This window comes from Betta splendens, chromosome 11, assembly GCF_900634795.4.
Source record: "Betta splendens chromosome 11, fBetSpl5.4, whole genome shotgun sequence".
Taxonomy (NCBI): Eukaryota; Metazoa; Chordata; class Actinopteri; order Anabantiformes; family Osphronemidae; genus Betta; species Betta splendens.
Window position 1 is genome coordinate 8,202,643 of NC_040891.2, and position 23,384 is coordinate 8,226,026.

At 43.0% G+C, this 23,384-nt stretch overlaps 1 protein-coding gene across 2 annotated transcripts; it reads right to left on the minus strand.

The window, feature by feature from the left end:
* Positions 1–881: 881 nt before the first annotated feature.
* Positions 882–16,410, minus strand: snx13 (sorting nexin 13). 2 transcript variants are annotated; one of them, XM_029167103.2, is made up of 25 exons: positions 16,245–16,410; positions 10,731–10,843; positions 10,517–10,619; positions 10,270–10,359; positions 8,727–8,848; positions 8,491–8,609; positions 8,213–8,317; positions 8,024–8,112; positions 7,785–7,868; positions 7,492–7,630; positions 7,287–7,375; positions 7,043–7,142; positions 6,421–6,614; positions 6,169–6,273; positions 5,897–6,067; positions 5,721–5,790; positions 5,088–5,230; positions 4,848–4,955; positions 4,649–4,759; positions 4,244–4,405; positions 4,069–4,140; positions 3,845–3,990; positions 3,601–3,669; positions 3,407–3,519; positions 882–3,277 (listed from the first exon to the last, which is right to left on the minus strand). In XM_029167103.2, exons 1-25 carry the CDS (start codon positions 16,254–16,256, stop codon positions 3,042–3,044), a joined length of 2,865 nt encoding a protein of 954 aa, XP_029022936.1. In that variant the 5' UTR covers positions 16,257–16,410; the 3' UTR covers positions 882–3,041. The 2 variants fall into 2 exon arrangements, with proteins under 2 accessions (XP_029022936.1, XP_040928862.1); XM_041072928.2 differs by lacking the exon at positions 16,245–16,410 and adding an exon at positions 15,885–16,155.
* Positions 16,411–23,384: the final 6,974 nt, after the last annotated feature.

Here is a 23,384-nt window from a genome sequence, read left to right on the forward strand (position 1 = left end):
TATTTAAGAAAAGAATCACTTTTATAATCAATGTTGATCACTGTGCATTACTTCAAACTTTGAATCCACTGGTTTGATGGGCTGCTTTATTTTGAAACGTCATGGTACCTCATGGTCTTTTATTTTGAAATCTACACGTAAAGTCACGTGGCCCGGAAACGATTGTCGGAAACGAAAGGATGACCTTTTCAGCATGTGTCAAATATATGCGTGCGCTTAACTGGAGGGTATAATTTAACAACATACATTTGTTGTAATGCGCTTTTACCTGGGAGTGTATTAGCATTAGCAAACACGCAGCGTGTCTGCCTCAGCAACGCCAGAGGCACCAACAGGAGCAGCGGAACCTTCCGAGTCCAAAGCCGCAAAGGCGTCCATGGAAGGCTGCTTGAGCTGCCGGCTCCTGAGTGGCGGTGGTCTGATCCTGTGCGGGGCTTATGTGTTCAACGCCGCCCGGACAGTCAAAAGACAAGGCGGAGTGACGTCTATCGGGACAGTCGCTATGCTTACATTTGCTGGATGTGGGTCTTCTGCCTCTTTGGCTTTCAGCATCGCTTGTTGTCGTAGTTGAAGTAATGAATCCCTATGTGCTGTCTTCTTTCAGGCGTGGCTGCATGGGGGGTCGTCATCATCGCTGATCCAGTCAAGAAAAACGCCGTGAAAACTGTTAAGAAACGATGTTAAACATGGACTCATTTATATGGTGACGCTGCAAGTGATGGACGTTTGTCTTATCATGAAACTGTCATTGGTAGAATGAAGAATACTCCTCACAAGGTAAACTTAATAAACTGCTGGTATGTTTGTAGTCTCTGTGTACTAGGCATCAATATAGCTATATGTACAACCCCCTTCCACCAGCATTGAAGACGAACACTGCATTAGTCTGAGATACTTTTATTAGTGTTATACTGATCGGAGCACAGCGGCTCACAAGAGTTCGATAAGCTTGATGCAAATAAAAAAAAAAACTAAAGTTATTTTCAGTTGCATAAAATGATCAAGACATTCTGATTCTTTTTAGGTCAAAGAAAAATATGAAAATAGAGTTGACAGTACATTTAGGCACACTATTAACACATACTGTACACAGATATGCACAATTTTATTATCATAGACTCATATACTGGGGTTAAAAAAACAGACAAGCCTTCCTGTATGGAGAGGTGTGCACAAAGTCAAAGGTGACTTCTCTGCCAATTGGACAAAAATATTGATCTCTAATAAAAGAGGCTCCAGTTCGTGTCCTCGACTCCGATCGGAGTTCACCGGGCTGCTCAGTGCGAGCACATCACAGCAGACGAGGGAGCTCCATCAAAAGAGTGCAGCAGAATGGGGCTGCGTGTGGCCAATGGAGGGGCCGCCCCATGGGTGCTACTAAGTGCTCGTTAGCAGGGATTCAACTGGTCACACTGTCATGTGTGAGCCAGTTGGACAGGGCGGGTGGGGGCTATCTCCAGTGGTCACTTCATAGCTGAAGGATCTGTTCACACTTAGGGGAACAGGCTTGAATGCATAAAATGCCACCTATATGTTAAAAACAAGCAGTTTCATTAGACGGTCTCCTAATTAGCTACAGCATGAGCCAATCATTGAGCTTGAACAGGAACACCCCCCCCCAACACCGACTGATCAACACCCCCAAAACAAACAAACACAAAAAATCCAGACTTATAAAACAAGTCTGTAAAACAAAGAATTTTACAACAACGGAATGTTGAGTTGTTGGGATAAGAAGACATTTCTAGGGGAACTTTTCTTCCATTAAAACAATATCAATTACTTCCTTCCAATATAGAATGATTCAGAATGCACATGCATTGAAGAAAAAAAAATATTGCACAAAATAACATTTCCTGTGAATAAAAATGATTAGGGATATATCTCCATGTCTCTATCTGGATTTCTGTTCAGTCATGTGTAGGAGAGCGCTAGCGTGTCTCTTGGTCACTGTGTATACTGTATGTAGTTTTAAGGCTGGTTCACTAGCTCACGCTGGCACAAATTTCTGACTGAGGAGGGCAGGACGTCCGTGCTAAAAACACAAACATTCACACAGAAATCTTCAAGAGCAAAGTACAGAGTAGACCAGAGAGTACATTCTTCCACGGCACGGCTGGAAAGCCGGAGCTGACCGCGACACATCCTTTTAGCCTTTTATACCATTTAAAAGCTTAACATTGCAATTACTTTCTTCACGTGATGAATGAGATGCAGTACAGTAATTGTCCCAACGTCAGATAAACAACGAATAGCTTGAACTTTGGTCGTCACAGGTTATGACAGTAGCAATAAAGGGGACGTGGTCTTTCGGGACTGTGGGTGGCACAGATGACATGAACATTTTTAAAGGACAAAGCGTTGTGTTCCACGAGAAACAATTAGGGTGGGAAAATGCTCACAATAAAAACAGGACATAATCAACAGTCATCCTTTCAGTCACATTATAAAAACAGCGCCTCTTTGACCCAGTGCTTTTGACAGTTTTGGTTGCTATGAAAACAAAAATCTGTTGCATGTATGCAATGTGCAGCTTCTGCGTGTCTACAGCATGAGGGCAATGTTGACTACAGCTGAGAGGCCAGAGAGATGGCAAACGGTGCCGGCCAAAAGACCAAAGCAGGAAAGTAAGGCAAGGTGTGGGTCTACGCTATGTACTCCTGCAGTTTCAAAACAATACAGTATCTGTGGTCTGCTCTCTGGACCATGAGAAAGCAGCATTGGCCCAGATTAAAGCTTAACACACATAAAAGGTTTAAAAAGAGGGGGAAATTACGTAAACTAAAAATAAAACCTGCCATTTGGAGGCTGGGTGCAAATTACAGGATTAGAGTTTTGCACGTGTAGCTCATTTTTCAGTTTTGTCTCGAGACAAAAAAACTGCTAGAACTGGAGTGTTATTCATGAATAAAAGGTTTAGGAGGGAAAGAAAAGAAATCCAACACATACCTCATCCTTCACCATCAAGGCTCGCTCTCTCTCTCAGCGCTCAAGTCTGTGTTTCTAGTTGATCTGTGTCCAGTTGCCTCAGGCTTCTACTGTCACCTCTTATAAGAGGCACATTTGAGTTTCTGGTTGTATCTGTGGACGCGTGGCGATCGGGAGTGTAGCTTGACAAAGAGCTCAGGGAATTTGTACTGGGGGAACATTGTCTCCAAGAAGCCCTCTAGGAAAACGTAGACTAACCGACGGTTCATAGGTTGGTACTGAAACATGTCGAAGACCCGCAGGATGCCTTTTCTCGTGGTATCGGCTCCAATGATATGCTTCAACTCATCTGTGGAGGAAGCGAAATGAACAGCGATACAGTATGAGCAATTTTATTTCAATGGTGGAAAAATGTTACAGAAACATTTTCCATATAGAAAGTTATGACCAAAGTTAAAAAAGCAAAACAATTCTTTACCTGGCATGATGCCTAGCAGGCTTGTCTTGGCTGCTACTCGTGTCCTCATGCGAATGCTTTTGTCCCGACGGGGCGGCGTCTCAGCCAGAATACCGTTAGGCCAGTAAGAATCCCTGGGTGGGGACGGAGGCAGTGTTATTCACAATCGCCCTGACCAACGAGATTTATCTCAAGGAAAAAGGACAGGCCATTACCTGAACTTCTTGACATAGTCTGCCACCTGTTCTGGTGAGGTTAAGTAATCCACGTGATCCACAATTTTTCTAGGACGATAAAAGAACATGTTTCAGGTTGTATTCTGCATGATATTATAGTAATTTGTGTATATATTGGGTTTAAGCATAATCTGTGACTTCAGGTAGAACTAAGGCTACAGAATGCCTTCCTAAAATACTAAGTATGCTCTCTTCATTTTTCTGCCCTTTGTTCTCCTCTCACCTGTTGATAGTGTCTCCATATGTGGCTCTGATGAGCTGCTGCAGCAGGTTTTTAATGTTCCTGCGCAGCCACTGGTTTTTCTCCTTCAGGTCGAACACCTCGTCCATAAGCAACAGCATTACCCTCAGTGGGATGTTATCATCCACCTGGACACATGATACACAATAAACGAGATAACAGACATAACAGATAATGCCTACTAACCAGTCTACCCAGTTACTTACATTGTCATCAAGCTGAGCGGAAACTCGACAGTGTTCCGGGTCGATTTCAGACTTGGGGAGAAGCGGAGGCACCTAGAGCAGAGAGACAAAGCAAGTTTAGATAATCTGAAAGTTCATAGCAGTGAAAAGGGTAAAGCTATTCATAAAGGCAGAAAATATTTTTTGAGGCTGATACCTTGAGAATGGACTGTTTGAGATCCTGGCCCAGTCGTTCTGACATGCGGCCCATGTTGTCAGAGACCTTGGTCATCCCTTCAGCCAGACTGTCTGGCAGGGCTTTCACTGCATTGGACATGTTCCTCATGGAGCTCTTGAAAGGATTTACAAATGTGTCTATCTGATGGGTTAACAAAGCAGACATGGTTCTCAGGCATAGTACTACGCATCCATGTTATCACTGCTGCAATAACATGGTGAAATATCACTTTGTTTGGCTACAGAAAAAAAAGTAATTCCCTCTAACATAATTTTCTATTATGCCCCAATAATACAGGATGTTAAACCTACAGTAGCTTCCATTGTGCTACAGATGAAAACTCTTAAATATCTGAGTGTCTTCTGTTTAAAAACATTGACTGACCTTTCGTGCAAACTCTCCCTTGCCCTTGCTGTAGGCCTTGTTCTCGAGGAAATCATAGACGTAAGGAATCAGAGTTGGGCAGGCCTTCACCATCTCTGGGTTTAATAGCAACTGGAACACACACACGCAAAAGGTATCAATGTAAAGTCTGTAAAATAAGAGGAAAAATGTGAATAGTCAGCAGTGACAAGGTTCCTACCTGGAGATAAGCATTGAGGTCTTTTTTCCTTTTCTCCAAAAATTCCCTGTCCATGTTGTTAAATGTCTTCTTTCCCGGCAGCTTGAGGATTGACGCCAGGTTTTCAAACTAAACCACAAAAAAACACACAATAAATAGCACACAAGCAAGTTTTGCTTTCATTTCCACTGTTGACCATTGGAGTAGAAAAGTTGCAGATGACTATAAAACAGGTGCATAAATACTGTAAAACATACAAACCTGTTCAGTGATCCTCATGTGGAAGTCGTGGAAGTCCGAGTAGCGGCGATAGGTCTTCCAGCAGTCTTCGCTGCCGTCCTGGTTGCGTCTGACCACAGTGATGGCGTACAGCGCATAGGTCTTACCGTGGTCGTTGCAAACCCCTGCAGCGCCCCAGAATCCAGGGAGACAAGCATCAGCGACTGTGCCCAGTAATACATCCAAAACGATGGATGGAGGATGTGGGTTTGGATAAAAGCAGGAAAAGAAAGAAGGTATGTGTGGGCAAGGCAGAGCAAGCAAAAGAAAGAAAGAGCAGCACAGAGGAGTGTGTGAAAGAGGAAAATGTGACAGAATGAAAGGGAAGGAAGAGAAAGGTGGAAGAGAAAAACAGAAAAGGTGTTGGAATGAAAGAAATAAAAGAAAATTGGCACAGAATGAAAGTGATACAGCAGGCACATGCAGATGAATGAAGGTAGGAGGTGAAAGTTTAAAAAAACAAAACATGAAGAGGGAGCAAGTGGGACTAAAAAACCCAGTGTTCAGAACAATTCACACTCATGGAACGATTTCAACCAAGCTGTCAGTCTAATACTTCAGAGTGTTACATAAGTATGCAATGCAATTAATGCTGCACTCCATTAGCCTGTGTACCTGTGTCAGAGATGAAGGCATGTAGGTGCATAGTTTCATCGTGGCAGGAGTTGGACAAATCGTCCAAAGACTAAAACCACAAGAAAGACGTTATTAGCACATTAACACATTCAATACATTTTTGACAATGAACATCAAAGCAATGCTGAAACCTGCAACCACAGAGGAATAATTACCAGGCTTATGCTTCCTGTGGGTGAGCCATTAAAAGATTCCCCATCGCCGTCATCAGATCCCCGGTAGCTCGGCTCTTTCAACATGTCCAGCTCTGCCAACATGCGAACGTAAAGAGGACTCTGCTTGAAAGACGGGTAGTAGCGCTCGTCACGCAGCATCATGTCGTACACCTGTGGTAAAATCAGTGAACGCAAAAGCCAGGTTATTAAAAAAAAAAGCTAAATAAAATTAGTATCAACATAGTTCATATTCTCCAATATGCGGGTTTGACCTTGCGCTGGATTTCATCAAATATCTCTGGTGTGGGATCATCTTTCTGCAGTTTCTCCCCCAGTTTCGTCACTGATGGCTCATCCACCTGTACTCTTGGAGATGCCTATTAGGGAAGATTACACAGCAAACAGATGTAGGTAATATGACAAAGCTAGAACAAAAGCTGAATAAAATTGTGTATTTTTTATTTTAGTATACTCGTATGGAAACAGTGTCAGTCTCCATTGTTGCCAAAACCCGTTCCACCCACCTTGTCAGAGAGGTATTGTTCATAGACCCCCAGTGCAGCGGCCTTCAGCAGCCCCTTGGTGGCACTGGGCTGGTTCTTCCCATCCTGCTGCCAGCTCTGCATGACCTTAAGCTGCTGCTGTGCTGTCACTCTGTAGCCCTCCACAGTGAGCCAGAAAAACAGCTCTGCCTGTGCCCCGGCGGCCTGCATGAAGTCTGCATCAACAGACACACACGCAATTATCCTCTATGCAAATACACAGTATACAAACTAGGTAAATAACCTCACAATGACAAAGTGGTTTATATACTTTACTTTGTAAAAGAAGTATCTTAAACTAGAATGAAGAGGCCAGAAAAATGTTTTGTACATCAGTTGAGTTGTCGCTGGGTTTAACTCCTAGTGCACACGAACACACCCAGTACCCTAACTTAACGTCTGCAGTGGAGTGACCTTTTAAAATGACTAAGGAGGTCATGTGGGACTGACGAGGAGTGTGCCTAATAAGACAGAATGCGCTTATAAATTGCAGGGAAATTAAATGCTATGGATTACAAAGATAATTGACAGAAATGTTCAGGGTTAGAGGCTACAGTGACGTCTGGTGTGTGTGGTATGTGTGACGATGTGGCTTCAGAATTACCCATAAAGAACTGCAAGGCTATGTTATGGACAAGGATGTGATCCAGTGGTATGACACACAGCTTTCCGAAGTTTGCTGCCAGCTTTAAGGCGTCCACCTCCTAAACAACACAGGAACACAATAAAGGAAAACTGATGCATTGAGCAGAAATAATTTTAATAAAAAGGGAATTATCAAAATAATAAAATGTATTAAAGTAATTGCATCATTCAGTGTGAGCCTTAGCTGTAATGCTGTTTCTCACCTTGCCAGACTGTAGTCTCTGGATCCTAGTCTCACACACCTTCTTCACAAACAAAAGACTGTTAATCTGGTTCTTGATCACATTGATGTCTAAAGGACAAAAAAACAATACGTGATGAGATAAAACTAAATAAATATATATATATCAATTCTTAAACTTAAGTGGTGGATAAATTATTTTCAGGTGACTGATTATTAAGCCCTACCGTCTCCAGCAGTGTCCAGGGAGCGAAGGTACTGCAGCTCCTCCAACACTTTGTCCTTGACGGCTTCCAGCTCAGCAGGTTTGTCAGTCAGCTTCAGGATGTTCATGAAGGCTTCATAATTACAGCTGGAATCCCGAATCTGAACACACAAATACACACAAAAAATGGTTTTAGGTTGTTTTTTATCCAGTTATACAATAATTAAAATAAATAAATAAATAAATAAATAAAAAACTTTTTAAAAAATATATTGGTAGATGATGTGGGCGAGTACAGTTTGTGTCATATCTCACCATCCAAATAACAAACTGATTGATGTAGTCTGGGTCACTCAGCTGGTTGATCAGCGGAAGCAGCACACCGCGTGCCAGCACCTCCTAAAAGAATAAATAAATAAAGATCATACCAAAACACTGGGAAACTACTTGGCCTAATTTACACTACAGTCACATGGTCTCCAATCTATCATCTGTGTGAATTCTATTTTAACTGTAAATATAAGTAAGATTCTGTATTTGTTTATCTTACTCACCCTGAGGAAGTATCGCATGTTTTTGTTGTGGAAATCTCCAGGAGGTAGTAACAGATATAAAAGCAACTCACACAAGTCCCGAAGAAAACCTGACCGACAAACAGTCGTTGATACAACATCAAACATTACAACACATTTGTGGGAGGAGTTCTGTGTAGAGTATAAAACTAAGTGTTGTAGAGAGTTTACCTTCTTCATCTTTAAGTGAAGTGCACACAATGTCTCGACAAATTGTCCGTTCCATTTCCATCTCCACCTCAAAGAACGAGTCAGTCATCTCCTCCGTTATGTCTCCTGTGTGAATAATCCTGAATATTAATTATCAACCTCATAATCTATTTTTCTGCAATCAAATTCAGCTGAATGACTTATTTTTAGAACTACATTATAGTATCATTGTTTAGCACAAAGTCAATCATCAGGGGATGAGCTAAACACCCTGAAGGTATCTGCTTATATTCACATACTTTGCTTGTCCTCTCTGTCAGCAAGACGATCCTGGGCTTTTCTAAAGACACGTAAATGGGTTGCAAAGTCATCCACCAGGCGTGTAGTGAAGTAAGGCTGCCAGTCCACCTCTTTGGACCTTGGCACACAAACACACTACAGGTTCACTCAAACCTACACAGGAACTGCCATCAGATATGCTGTTAATGAATATAAAGTAGAAATAAGCCACGCTGGGCGAGTGTTCATTTCGTACCGTGTGGAGAACTGAACCAGGGCATTCTGTAACGTCTGTCTAATCTCCAATAAGAAGGACTCATCCTCACTCAGAGTGTAGTACCAATACTGGATATAGTCTCTGAGTGCAAACTGGATGACCTACACAGACAAAGGAGAAACAGAAAGGAAACCACTTAAGACAAACCAATGACATGAACTGACAAAGCAGAGAGGGGGAATGAGAATGGAAAATTTCATGCTGCCCCAGAGCTGACTGCTACATGGGTAATAATGTTTCTAGTGCTTAAAGTCTGTAGGGATCTGATAGAGTAGCGTAATTAAATCAAGTCAACACACAAATCAATCAGCTGTTTCTAAACCAAGTTACTATAGAGTCTGTATGATGTCAAAGTCCACATGCAGCTGAAATGATTTGTGTACATTCCCATGAGGGCAGAGCCACAAAAGCAGAGCAGTTAGTGTGTATCATCTGACCGTCACAATGTGCTGTGTCTGCACTTAACATCTGCCAGCTCTGCTGCTTTCACGAGGACAACGAGCTAAAAGCTTGTTTCATACTATGACGGCTTGTTACCACAAACTGAGAGCAGCAAAACAAAGCTGCACCACTCCTTCACGATCATTCACACAGCCTATTTCAATTTGAATGTGTTGAGGTGAGTCAATAGTCACGACTGAGGGAGTGGTGCAAATGTTACATTTCATCTGTCAGGTCTTATTTTGACACTTGATTTGGCCACGTGACGGTACAACACTGACTCTTTGAGTACTGAGACTTTCAGTTCTACCCTCTAGCAAAAGGGTTTATTTTAACCCTGGATGTCAGATCTGATAAGACAGGCACATGGTTAGAGAATTATCTCCAACTCAATCTATAGCATCTATTCAAATAGAAAAAATAGCTTGACTCTTTACGGCTTTGGCAGTCTGACAGTCATTTAACCAAGAAGACTTTAAAAGAACAACATCCAATCCAACCTAACAAACACATTCAATACTTCCGATTATATAGACGACACAAAAGGATAATTAACTTCTACCTTGGTAGAAAACCTAAAACATAAATGTGAAAATGGTGATTCCTATAAATAAGAAGCACAGAAGTATTAAGGGTGCAAGCCACGTTTGCGAGTGGTAACTGCTAAGTCGCTGATCTGGGCCAGCTGATGGGTCAGACAGTGACTAAAGAGGGCCAGAGTCCAAAAAGTCTAGAGCATTAGTACTAGTCATGCAGGTATAATCCCGTTATCATCAGCAAGCTTATTTTCTTAGCTGCTCTTCCATTGTCATCAGTGCTTTTAAAGAACCAGCAGACAAAGGATTTCATAGCTGAAAGAGGACGATTAGTTATTTAGGACTTCTTATTACACCTCATTTCATGCACACTTCATTTAACAGTAACCCATAGCGCTTACTGTATAACAACATAAATTTTAACATACAACTCTGAAGAAATGCTCTCTTTTTGTCACGTGTCTTGTTTTTATCCTGTCTTTCTGTTTGGGACATTTAATGGTGCATGAATGATCACAGGTGTACAGACATTATAATTCACACACCTGCTGTAGTGGTTCATCTATAAAGCTAGAGCCAGTCAGCCTCCTGTCAATCTTGATGGGCTTTATCTCCGACTTCATCTCATCCAGTGTCTGAAAAAGACAATCAGCCATATCCAGAATTGAGGGAGGCAGGGAAAGATTTCTTTTTACTTTGACCTTCATTGTAAGAGTTAAGATGTAGCCAACAAAGGAACTTGATTAACAACTCATTAAAATGTTTGTTCAGGCGAGGTCAAAATGCTTTTACCTTTAGTATACCAATTTGGTTGGGTGGCAGATAAGAGTGCTCACACTTTTCCAGATGTTTCTCGGAGTTGATCTTTCCATAAAGTAGAGTGACTGCAAAGCCCCTGCAAAAGCAAAGTGAAAATGAAGGAAAATAATGTTAAGTGACTGAAAAGCTGCAAGTGGACACAGTGCACACACATATATGGTGCACATTTACTGCTGTTTATGCTCACCCTCCAATGAAGCAGAAGATATAAAAGGCCAGGTAAAATATGGCAAAGGGTCCAAAGGTGACAAGGAACAGCACAACTCCAAGACCCCCCCATCCCCAGATGGACAGACTGGCCTATGACACAAACACAAAGCAAAGGGTAAATACACACTTTATTATGTGTTGCAGACACATCAGTATATCTTCAGTAATAGTAAGCATCTTTGTAAATTATCCTTAGGAAGGCTGCCTATGCATTGTACTGTACTGTTTGGATATTCGATATTCGTTGGAAATTCGATGAAGTGTGTGTGTGTGTGTGTGTGTGTGTGTGTGTGTGTGTGTGTGTGTGTGTATCCTATGGTTTTCCTGTTATTGTGTCAGTGCAGGAAACCAAACTGGCTTTTCCACACAGGTTACTCTGGTTGCTCTGCTTCAGTCCAACTCCATACAACAGATTTCACGTGGCGAGGCCAGTCTGGAAGACATCACTGCTGACTAACGTCGGTCAGTTCCAGTCGGGCTGAGTGGCTTAAAAACCTATGGTGACCTCCGCTGTGGCTGCTGATAATACACATTATGACAGATGAGGAACTGCATTGTTCCTGTTGTTCCTAGTTCATGTTCAACTGAAACATCAAAAGCAGGTTATTCCCCATTTTGCTCAAACGCCAGTGCCTCAATCGATTCTCATAACTCTCCAGGGGTCCTTTTTTGCAGGTATATAGCTTTGACATACTTATCTAATGTCTGTTTGTTTGTAGGTTAGCAGTTCTCATCTAAATTATGTGACTGTCATAATGTTCTATACCCTTAATCTCTAAAGGTGCAAGCTAATGTGACACATACATTCATTTGATGTGGATGGTGTGATATGTTTTACGTGCCTTACAGATTCTCGCAGTGCATTAGACTCACAGTCTAACACTGGACACGTCAAAGCGACTCAGCAACTGGTTTACGATCAGCAGTGGTGATCTCTGGCTGCCCTACATTTAAACTACACTTCCTTAGATAAGCAGCTCCTCTGAAGTCAGATAGGGACGGACAGAGCTTCCTTAGGACACTCTCACATTGTTCTCCATGCCACAGTAAGCTTTGGACAATTGGATGACACACATAAGACTAGCTGCAACTGTGCTGCATTCATGAACATGGCCGAGCCAGCTTCATGTATAGCTTGAACACGGGACACAGGCAAAAGCGCACAACAAGGGGTCTATTCTATTTTATGTGCTGTAGATAAAACATAAAATCACTCTGTGACGCATTCACAGCTTTCAGATTTCTCTCTATGCTTACTAGAATCAAGAAAAGCAGGGTGGTTATGTGTAGGAAGTAAATGAAAACAGGTCATTGCAAACAGGGAAACATGTGCAACCTGAATGTACAACCTGTGAGCATGAATGTGTCCAAACTGGCAGGACTAACCCCTTTTTCCTGACTCTTCTTCTGCTTGAAAGAAAGTCAGTAATAGCAGGGTTAGGTCTGGGCTGGCCATCGCAGGAGGACTATTATTGCAGCTGAGCTAGGAGTGGTGAGACACAAAGGAATGCTGTTCACACAACGGTTATTTCCATGCCGCAACATTTGACTATCCTAAATAAAAAGCAATATCTTGGCACCGAATCACATCTAGTTTTCACACTGAGGCCAGTAGCTCCACTGTTGGCACACTGTATTAGCTTAAAGCAGCCCACTGACAACAATCAATCAGGCCTGATCTCTATGCTAACAGGTGAGTGTTACACTGACACACAAGGCAACGGTGTGAGGAGTTAGTTAACATGCATCCAAATTCCAGTTCTACTAAATGCATCTGTGCCCTGAACAGAGTATGTGAAAGTAGTTCAGATGAGTAACGCAAGTCCAGTTTGACGTCAATGGTGCCGGTGAGCGGCAGCAGTGAATGTGGAGGCTATTGGCGGTGCTATGTGATGAGGTGGCGAGGCTTGGCTCTGTAGAGGAGACGATAACTGACACTCGAGTCATTACAGCTTACACAAGGTTCTAAACACCAGCCATCTGTTCCAGTGATTAACAGTGAAGCCTGATGGTGACACACACACCCATCTGAACTTTTAGGCAATTCTTTATGCAACCCAAACACAATCACAACAATGCATACACTCCACAAACAGGATGTACAGTAAGTGCAGGCAAACAGACACAAACCTAGTTGTTCGCTCTACCACGGACGTAAACCCAGTGTGAGATAGACCAGATGCAAGAATTCAAGCTTCATTAATTTGACTGCAAAGCCTGAAATTAATTTAGAAATGTGTATTATTGCTCTTTCCTATTAAAATTCTAATAATCATCGTGCTATTTAAAAAAGCAGCACCGCTGCAGCTGTCTGCCTGCGCTCGAGCCACTGCACCGAATACGCTGCATGACTTAGGAGTCACACAACATCACCTTCACTGAATAAAAACCAAATGTAGGTCACGCTGAAAGGACGGAATAATAAATAAACAGCATCTATATGGAAATGGTGTCATATATTTCACAAGCAAACTCCACTGCAGAGAGTGTGATTTTCCCTATAATCTAGAAAGCCATGTTGGGAAACAACGGGGCAAACAACAAGGCAAGGCAAAACTGTGCATGTGCTGTAAACAACACATCTAACCTAAGAGCTCATGTCTAAAATATGCCATAGTGTAATTATAATGTCCCTGTTCTTTTCATACAAAGATATTTTTGTTCTTATGCGGTGATGTTAATCAGACCTCGGCACGGCCTGCTTGGAGAATTTATGCATGTTCTATGTACTGCAACCTACTTGTTTCATGTTAGTTAGATTTAAATATACATGACAATCATACGATTCTAACTTTTAGTAATTAAAATCCCAGATTTCATCTTAAATTAGAGTATAAAAATATTTAATGCACAGTAATTAAATTATGTTTAGTGGGGAAAGGTGTTTTAAGGACGTCCTTGACTCCAGGCACAGTCACACAGCGTCTTATCAGTGACTTGGACGTTACTTTTTTCCATGTGTCCAGACACAGCGTTAAAATAAATTCACACACAAAGGGGAACTTTGCATACACAGATACACACGTGCGGAGCAATAACTCAAGGGCAGAGCTTTCTATTTTGGTGACACATGGACACAGGTGCTTATAGCGCTAACCCTGATCAGTACGGTCATTAGGCTAGAGGTTAACTTAGCCTATTAAAGCTCTCCTGTGGGAGAGCCATGGATAATGCCTGAGAAGAAGAGAAAGTAAGTAGGGTTGACTATTCATGCTGGTCTAATCCACCAGAACCACCATGATAGAAAGAAGCATGTTAGCCTCAGGATTAAAGCTCCACAATAAGGCCCGTATAAACTACTGTAAAGCTGGGTAATTAAAATATTTACCACATCTATGAGTGTCAAAATGATCATTTTGTATCATGCATTAATATTTTATTAATATAGTCAGTCTGTACATAAGTGGTGAGTACTACTTACTTCTGGAGCCATGGTGAGACTCCGAACACTTTACACATTTAATAGTGGACCTTGGCTTCACTGTATGAAACAGCACCAGCTGTGGAAGGCTGACTGAAATCCTATGATGCATCCAGAGCTACTCTGTCAGCCATCCACTGTTAAACAAGGAGGGCCCACACTGCCAGTCTACAGCAGGTAATCTGCACATCTAGCTGCCTACTAATTGAAAACCGGTGCTGTGCAATCATTTATTAACAAGCCCCTGGCTAACATTTAAAGGACTACATTAATAAGAGGTAGGGAAACAAGTGCTGTAGGAGAACTAGATATAACTGTACGCAAACACATTTGAACAGGGCCTAATTCTTGAAAGCTCTCAGGTGAACAAATTGTATTGACAGAAAGAAGACGAAAGCTATACTTTGAGACTAGTGGGCCTGATGTGACACTGTGTTAGCCTTGGCCTTGATGTCCACCAAGCTCTGATTAAGAACCCCTAATGAGATTAAGCCAGGGGTGAAAAGCAGTCCGATAACTGCGAGTGCATGTTGATGAACACAATGCACTCAAGCCCCAGATAAACAGAAACAACGCTGTACAAAGTGTATTCATCAAGCTGTGCTGGTATGCCTTTCAGTCAAAGGAGTTAATCACAGGCAGGAACGGTTGTAATACTACGGTGACAGCTGGAGCAACAACAGATGAGGAACAAGTTTAAATGAAACTTATTAACTTCGCTTTTAAATGCAAACAGTCATTAAAGATCAAATGACGCAAATGAGCAAAAAGTGTAAAGAGCCAAAAACTGACTAATATTCAGAGGGTGGACTTATTATTAGCAGGGAAACAACAGAATCTGGTATAATACAGTGGGCAGTGCTGTCTGTGATGTATGATGATGTATGTAATAAAGCTGATGTGCTTTTTTTGCAGTACCTCTGACCTCACCTTCCATATTATTCTTAATCAAACACAAGGCACTAAAAGCAGCATAGAGTTTATCCAAATAGCCAAAGGCCCTCATTCACTTCTGGCTAAAGGCTACCAGAAAGCAACCATTTACAATGAGCTATTGTCAAGTTGAAGTTGAACATGTGACTGCACTACACACCAAAAGAATAATGCAGCGGCAGCTAAAGCCCCATTACAGAGACTAAAGGTGTACTTGGCAGTTAGGTCACCTGCCGCTCAGGTGAGGACGACAGCGTAGTCTGTGTGTCAGCAGATGTCATGATCAGCTTTCTATTTAACCTCGGGGAAGCCGTGTGCGTTCAATGTGCTGCATCACACAAACAATCCCGTAGCCAGGTTGCCATGTAGTCAAACTGGAGACGCCTGCTTAGGCTTAACGATCACACAGCCAAGGCGCAATCTCTATAACCAATGACCAGCAACAAAAGAATCGTGACACCATGTAAATATTTTAAGACGGCCCAGTGTTGGACCAGTTTGTGTCTGACTGCAGAGGATAGAAGTCTGGATACTGAATGCCTCTGGAAACGTCTCCAGATGTGTATAAAGATTCAGCCTTGAGGCGGAAATGCCATCACATTCCTATAGTTTTATCCCAATTAACTATTACTAACTAATTATAAGCAGTACTAGCTAACTACACAGAGGACAGGTTAATAAGTAGCAACCCGCACTTCTGCTGTAAACCAACTTAGCTAATACAATAGACATCTCCATTGCCTATAATGTAGCTCATCCAGCTAACGCCCAGCTCACCTGCGTTTGTTGTGATGCAGAAATTCGTTGTTTAGAGGCGTTATTCATAATCTAAACGCATACTACCGACATAGTCTGTGTCGGGCTAATTCTAGCACGGTGTTGACAGTGCGGACATCCCGAGATCATCGTATTAACGTAGAGTTAGTTGTGTAATCCCGGGCGAAATGCCACTTATTGCAGTCCCGTCCAAGAGCACGTCGGTGCCGCGTCGTCCTCTCCCTGTCAGGCGCTGTGTTTACCTGCGGCGCTAAAGCTACGGCGCTAGCTGCTACATGCTAACTAGCCATGTCAATCAGGGGAAAACAAACTCCGCTGCTATACCGACGAACGCGGGGAGCTCCGCCGGCGTCAACTCACCTCTGCAAGCATCGTCCAAAGGCTGTGCGCGCGGTGGCTCCGGCTAACCCCGCCACATTGTAATTTGCGAAGAGTATCTTATTTTGTCAGTTAGTAGAGGCCGCCTTCCCAATCTCTATGCTCTCTTCGGAGCGTCGCCATGTTTGCTGGGTTTACCTCCCGGGTGCCCCGTTTACGGAGCTCGCCCTCTGATTGGCTGGAGAGCGATGACGCAGGAACATACCCGTGACTGATTGACAGACACAAATGCAGCAGTAATGATAAGCAATAATGACTGACCTAAATACAGTAAAATTGCGCCACTCTTTGACGTTTCTAATCTTATTTTACAAATAATGGCATTAAAATATTAGCATAAAGAAATATTTTTACCTAATGTCACAAACATGTATGTATTCAAATGCATCTTTCATGGCTATGAATACTATAAACCTATAGTATGGCCTAAAAAAGGCATTAGTAAAAGGCTAGAGAGCAGTCTGATTGCATGGTTGTGGCTGCATGAACACCTAGCGATAATGCATAATTTATTATCAAAGATGTACTTTGACTAACCTGGGCTATACCTTACACTGCTGGTGCATGAAAACAAACAGACAAAGAGTGGGCAGCTGCAGCTGATCTCAGTGTCGCTGTGTGTACAGGTAGATGTTGCTGCCTACAGATAGACAGGGACAGGGCATATAATAGATAATACAGCAGACAATAGGGTCCTCACCACCACACTGTCAGTTCACACAAGCCAGATCTCCTCTAGCCTCTCATATTCCCCACATCCTTTGTTTCCCTCTGTTTCTCTTTCTCTCTGTCTCTGTCTCACACACACACATAATGTCACAAGCTAATGAATGTATTGTGAATACTTTCTGACCAACCTGTTCCAAACTGTTGCACCATTTGGGGAATACGTTAATCTCCTGTCCTTATCGACATGCAGTGTTGCATTCATACCCCTAGATGTCAGTACCATTCCATTAAAACTCCCTCACAGACGCCATAGGGCAAAAGCACAATCCCTCAAAGACCAACATAAACAAACAGCAACGATCCACAAGAAACAAAAAGATTTTAAAAAGTACAGACAAAAGACTTTCAATTAAATACAAATTGAGAACACTAACTATTTGAGAAGTAAATGATGGAGTGGTTATCCACAAATGAAATGACAGAGACAGTAGCTATGTAATCACACATGTAAATGATGGGATGGTGCAGGGGTTGTTGGACAGCTTACAGCTGACCTCTTTCTATTTTCATGAATAAATATATGTAGTCTACACCTGACTGAACGTACGTTTACCACATTTCTCACTCTTCACCGAAAACTTTCATGACTGTAGGTGTAAGTGATTTTGCAAAAAAACATTTAATATTGTAATTAAAATTATTTTGCTTATATTGACATTTTACACTTTTACATTTTACAATGTGCCAAACATAAATAAATAATATGCATGACATTAGTTAGACGATCGCGCTCTGTGCAGAAGTGTTGGAAGGGATCATTAAATCTTATTCAGAATCGTGTGCTCTGTTTGGTAAGCTGATTGACCTGAGGCCGGCGTCCAGGATGGTCTGGCCTGGAGGAGGAGGACCGGTGTGTCATAGTTCAGAGGTCAGGAAGTGGAATGTGATGGCCAATTCAAATTTAATGATGATGGAAATTCAATTTATAGCTGTGTCTTTGTTGTGGGCTAGAAGCCTCACCTTTCCAAAAAGATTAGATTAGGAAACTGCAAGGAAAGACAGCTTTCATTCCTGTTTGGGGTGCTGACGATTTAACTAAATGCTGTAGAGTTAAATAGAGGAGAAGATCGGTGGATTTGGTAGAGGAGTAATCTGAGAGCTCCAGCTGAACTGAGTCACTGTTTGTTGTCCAAGAGGAAACTATAAACATTTTACAGCCGACTTGAGTGAGTCTTGGATGTTGAAATAATAACTTTTAGGTAGAATCAGCAACCTGACAGCAGTAACATATAAATTTTCGTGAATGTCTGTCACAACTTGTGTGTCACCAGTGGCGTGTTGGTGTGTGTGTCACTGAGTTTGCAAGTGGCAGGATGACACCGCGTAGATTGGGGTGACACTGGCTAAATGTTTGCAGATGAGGGCCTCCAATATCTAATCACCACGGTAACAAGGGTCACCGGGGTGGGCCAGCGGGCCACGAAGCCCAAGGCACTGTGGGTATTAATGGAGCAAGATGTTTATTTCAGAAACAACCGTTTGTGGCTATGTGACTGCACGCATAAAACTGAGTGTGTGTGTATGTGCCCTCAATTGTCCCTTGACCACTAGCCCGAGGGGAAAGAGTGCTGTTCTTGCAAACTCCACTTAACACAACCCTCTCCCCCCTTGACCTCAGCATAATCCACACAGCCACAGTCTTGACACGAGGAGGAGAGTGGACATTTCCTGGTGCGCAACAATTGTGTCTTTCTAATGTTGCGTGCACATTTCTGTGGTCCATGAGCGACCGCTCTCACACATGCACAAAGCGACCTGGATACTTTACTGTCCTTGTGTAGCGCAGCGAACTTCCCGGGGGGGAGAAGAACGGACTTTGCACAAGGCTGAACATTAAGTCACATGACTCATAGCGCAGATAGCAGAGGCGTAAATGACATCACAGCACAGAGATCCCAAGCATGCTGCGCACTAACCATAATGGAGACAATTATGAAAGTACAAGAACAAATCTACAGAGAATGAACCACACATGCAAGCAGCTTGGCAACAAGGCCCTTGAGGTTCAGTTGTAAGTACTGATATTCTAGTGTTGTGCATTTACTTTTTAATTAGAGCAGCATAGCTTAAGATGTAAGTTTGTAGGTCTGTCATTTTATAAAACTAACCCAGCTATTCTGCACAAAGACCTAAAAATTCACAACATACACAACGATTTGTTACTCAGGACACTGAAAGGGAGCTTTTCATCCACATTGTGTGTTTCATTCCAGCACATTTATTTTCTGTCTCAGCCTTTTCACACTTGGGTTCGTGCAGTAAAATAAGACAGTCGTGTAAAGATAACGAAGATCTATGTTTCACATTTCAAAAGAGTTTAAATAAACCTGCCTTTCATCCATTTAGGAAATTCCACAAAAGCATTTGTGGGGATAGTGTGGGCAGGAATACCGCAAGTCTTCAGGGAACACCGCAGGAGAATATTTCTCGGAATTTGGGCCTGTGCAACCGCAGCAGCAGCTCGTTTGGAGTCGGAACGCCGCTCACTTTGAGATAACGCAGGTAGCAGAGCTTTTTGTCTCCTTGACTGTTCCTCCCTGGAGGACCGGCAAAGAAAACAGCAAATGAGCGGGAGAGGACGAGAAGGGAGTTCACCGGGAGGAGGAAAATATAGGAGAGGAGAAAACGGTCCGTTTTTTGGAATGGTGAATAATTTGTCTGTCCTGACATGATGCTGAGCAGGACCACTTCCTGTAGCTCAGGTTTCAGTGTGAGCAAATGTGCAACGGGGGGAGGGTCCACTTCCTTCACCAGCCCTTGATTTTGGTGGCCTCATTTTTGGGCCAAAACTGAAAAGAGGGTTCAGACCGTTCAAAAAGATAAAAGTCTGCTGAATATAAAACAGATTTTTTTTAGTTTTGTATTGTAGATTTTTTGAAAGGTAAACTTCCAGATCTCTGTTTTGAGCAGAATTAACTAAAGACCTAATGTCCCTGCGGTGCCCTCGTTATTAACCCGTGTTCATTTTAAAGCTACACTGCCTGTGTTTGTTTTACTTCATTACTTTGCCTTCCTTTTCTCCCCTTTCCTCTATTTATGTGTGTGTGTGTGTGTGTGTGTGTGTGTGTGTGTGTGTGTGTGTGTGTGTGTGTGTGTGTGTGTGTGGGTGTGTTCAACTTGGCAGTGTCTGTTCTGAGGTTTTTGTGGCTGCAGGTAGCGGACCTGTTCACTTAAGCACTGTACCTCTAATGTACTCCAGATGATCCAAGTATTTATAACTTTCCCACACACACACACACACACACACACACACACACACACACACACACACACACACACACACACACACACACCGAACACACACACACACACACACACGCGCGCGCACACACACACACACACACACACACACACACACACACACACACACACACACACACACACACACACACACACACACACACACGCACACTCTCTGGCGCTCTCTCTCTCTCTCTCTCAGGTATCCTATTATAATGCTTGGCCGTCCTTTGTTTCAGACTATTTTACTGGAAACACCAAAAACCCACAGACCTTTTGCCTTCTGTTAAATTCCTTGGTTTTATTTCACACCTCTCCTGTTGTGTCGTGACTCCGTTTTTTCGTGTTTGCGCTTCGCCTCTAAACCTTAGCAGGCTTCTAGGGCGAGAGAGTTATGGGGCATTTAGGGCAGTTTTACAAGACTTGAAAAAACATGCAAATGGTTCATACGACACCAAATGCCAGGCTTTTAAAATCCTCTAGGAGAGAGAAAAGGGGAAGCGAAGGCAGAGAGACAAAAGAAAAGCAAATATAATGTCGGAATTTTAAAATCTTTTCAAAGTAAAACGCACACATGCATGTTCTCACAGCTGAGCACGATGCTGGCTGGCCAGTATCACCGCATCAGCAGGACTTTGTTTTTTTAACAGTCCCGCCACCTTTCTGTTTGTCTCAGCAAGGTTTTCCTCCATTCTCCATGTGCACTCGCATTCTCCAGGACTGCACACACACACACTGCTGGCAAACAGTGAGGTATGATGATTGTTTTTGTGTTTCCATACTGAGATAAACAGCAGAAAGAGAAAGAGGGAGCGTTTAAAGAAGAGGAGGAAATGAGAGTGGGGAAGTATAAAATACAGCGGAGGGAGATTATACAATAGATAAAAGAAGAAAATGCAATTAAGGGGAGAGGTAGGCGAGAGCGAGGCAACAAATACAGAGAGGGACCCCCTCAAAGTAATGAGAGAACGAAATGAGGAGGGAGGAATAAAGAAGGTGGAGAAAAAAGGGAGCAAGAGAGAGAGAGAGACCACCCCACAGTGAACACCAGAGGGAAGGCTGTGGATTTTTAAAGCCTGTGTCTCTCCCAGTGCAGCTCCCCTTAGACCAACAGTGAGTCTGGAGTTGTTCTCGCTGCCAAGTCATTCCTCACTTTATCCTTGCAAATATTTGTGTGTGTGTGTGTGTGTGTGTGTGTGTGTGTGTGTGTGTGTGTGTGTGTGTGTGTGTGTGTGTGTGTGTGTGTGTGTGTGTGTGCGCGCGTGTGTGTGTGAGAATCGAATGCAACACTCAGAGTGAGTGTTGATGGGATAAATGTGAGCAAAGTGGCAGCAACAGTCTCTGCCATTAACACAACAAGGAAACATACATTTCCCCATTGAAGCCCACACTCCACTCACCATGAATAGGCCTGTGTTGAAGCAAACAATGCCGTCTCTCTCTGGCTGTAACACTCAGTGTGTTGTGTGTGACCCAAGGTTATTCTATACTGATAGTCCATAGATACATGCCTGATAAGAGCCCAGTGTGGTTTTATAGGATAAACATGAAGGAAAGTCTTCAACCTTCATAAACAGACCCCCCAAAGACCCCCATTTTCAACCAGAATAAGACCTAAACTGCTTCAATTCAATAAAGAATCTTTGTATAGGCTGAAGTAAATTAAGTTAGGAAAAAGCGTCTGTGTTTGAATGGGTCGTGCCGCTCTTTGATAGAGCGCCTGTGTTTACATTGGTAAAGCGGGGCCACTGTGATATTGTCTGGTATGTGGAGCGTTATAAGGGTCCCGCGCTTAACTCAATCTGCAAGACAAACAGCCCGGGGCAGCAGCGCTCAGAGGATTCATATATGTTTCTTCCTGCCTGCTCCGCTCGTGTTTGCGCTCCCTCCTTTTCCTCACTTTATCGGCTCTTTCATTTTCAAACCGGCCTCACGGTTTCCCTCCACGGCGCACAGAAAGCCCCCTCTGCCCCCTCTCTGAGCGCCTGTCTGAGGAGTATTAGCGAGCTGAAAGGTCATTTTGTGGAGGTAACTGCGGAGGCTCGTGGTCCAGCTGGGGGTCACTGTAGTCGGGGGACGGGGTCGGCGCGGGGTGTCACAGGTCGCGAATGAGGGCCGGCGTTGGCACCGACCTCAGGGAACGAGCGCCAATTAGGGATCCACGCTGACTTCCTCTGCGTCAGGTCGCCGTCACTGCGTTCCTGCTTTTACAGGACGGGATGCTGTAGATCATTAGTGGCTGTAAAAGATCAGCAAACCTTTAAAATGCTTCCTTTATTGCTGCTCCGAAGGGGGTGAACGGGACATTGTCGCAATATGATCGAGACAAAAGTAAGAAACCATCGAATGCGACTGAGATGCTGCAATTTGAAAATAAACTCAAATCAGTTCAACGCCACGTTTCCTCAGATTTTCTACACCTTAATGTAATTATCCTCTCATCCAGCTTAAAAACGTTAAGACGATGATACCTGTAATTTTCTAAACAGAAGCAGATTGATGATGATGACTGTACTCAACACAAAGCAAATACCAAACACAGCAAGTGTATGTGAAAACACTGTGAGTTTCATGAACAAGCTGGTTTATATACTTCTGACTCAGTGCTTGAACTCTGTAAACAGGGCAGTTGCTTCTGTGTCTCACAGCAAAAGGAGCGACAGACAGAGTGTTTACCTCAGCGGAGATGAGAGGAGGCGGAGGCTTTGAGTGACGCGCCGAGGTTTGGGAGAAGAACGCATCTCAAATTAAGCCCCTCAATTTAAAACGCACAGGCCCTAAACAGACTTCTGCAGATAATAGTGTGCACAGAAACCCGCGTAAACAAAATCAGAATCAACACACGCTCACGCAAATTTCAGGTTGAGATGAAACACAGATAATTAGCTCTAATGGAAACCAGGCCTGTGCATCTAGTCTTTCTAGGTGTGTGTGTGTGTGTGTGTGTGTGTGTGTGTGTGTGTGTGTGTGTGTGTGTGTGTGTGTGTGTGTGTGTGAGGCTGGTGGGGTGTTTCTGTCTCATTCTGACTTCCTCTACCCCCCCCCCCCCTTGTCTTTTAGTGGTGTTGGGGGTTAATGTAAACCAGGGCTTGTTACCTTGTAATGGGAAACTTCAGAGAGAGAGAGAGAGATGGAAGTGAGGGAGACGTGAAG

Coding starts and splice junctions, on each gene's coding strand:
- snx13 (XM_041072928.2), bottom strand. CDS start 15,932: ATGAATAACGCCTCTAAACAACGAATTTCTGCATCACAACAAACGCAG. Junction 5,231..5,720: donor TGCCTTCATCTCTGACACAG/GTACACAGGCTA, acceptor GGGGCGCTGCAG/GGGTTTGCAACGACCACGGT. Junction 3,520..3,600: donor GACTATGTCAAGAAGTTCAG/GTAATGGCCTGT, acceptor GTCCCCACCCAG/GGATTCTTACTGGCCTAACG.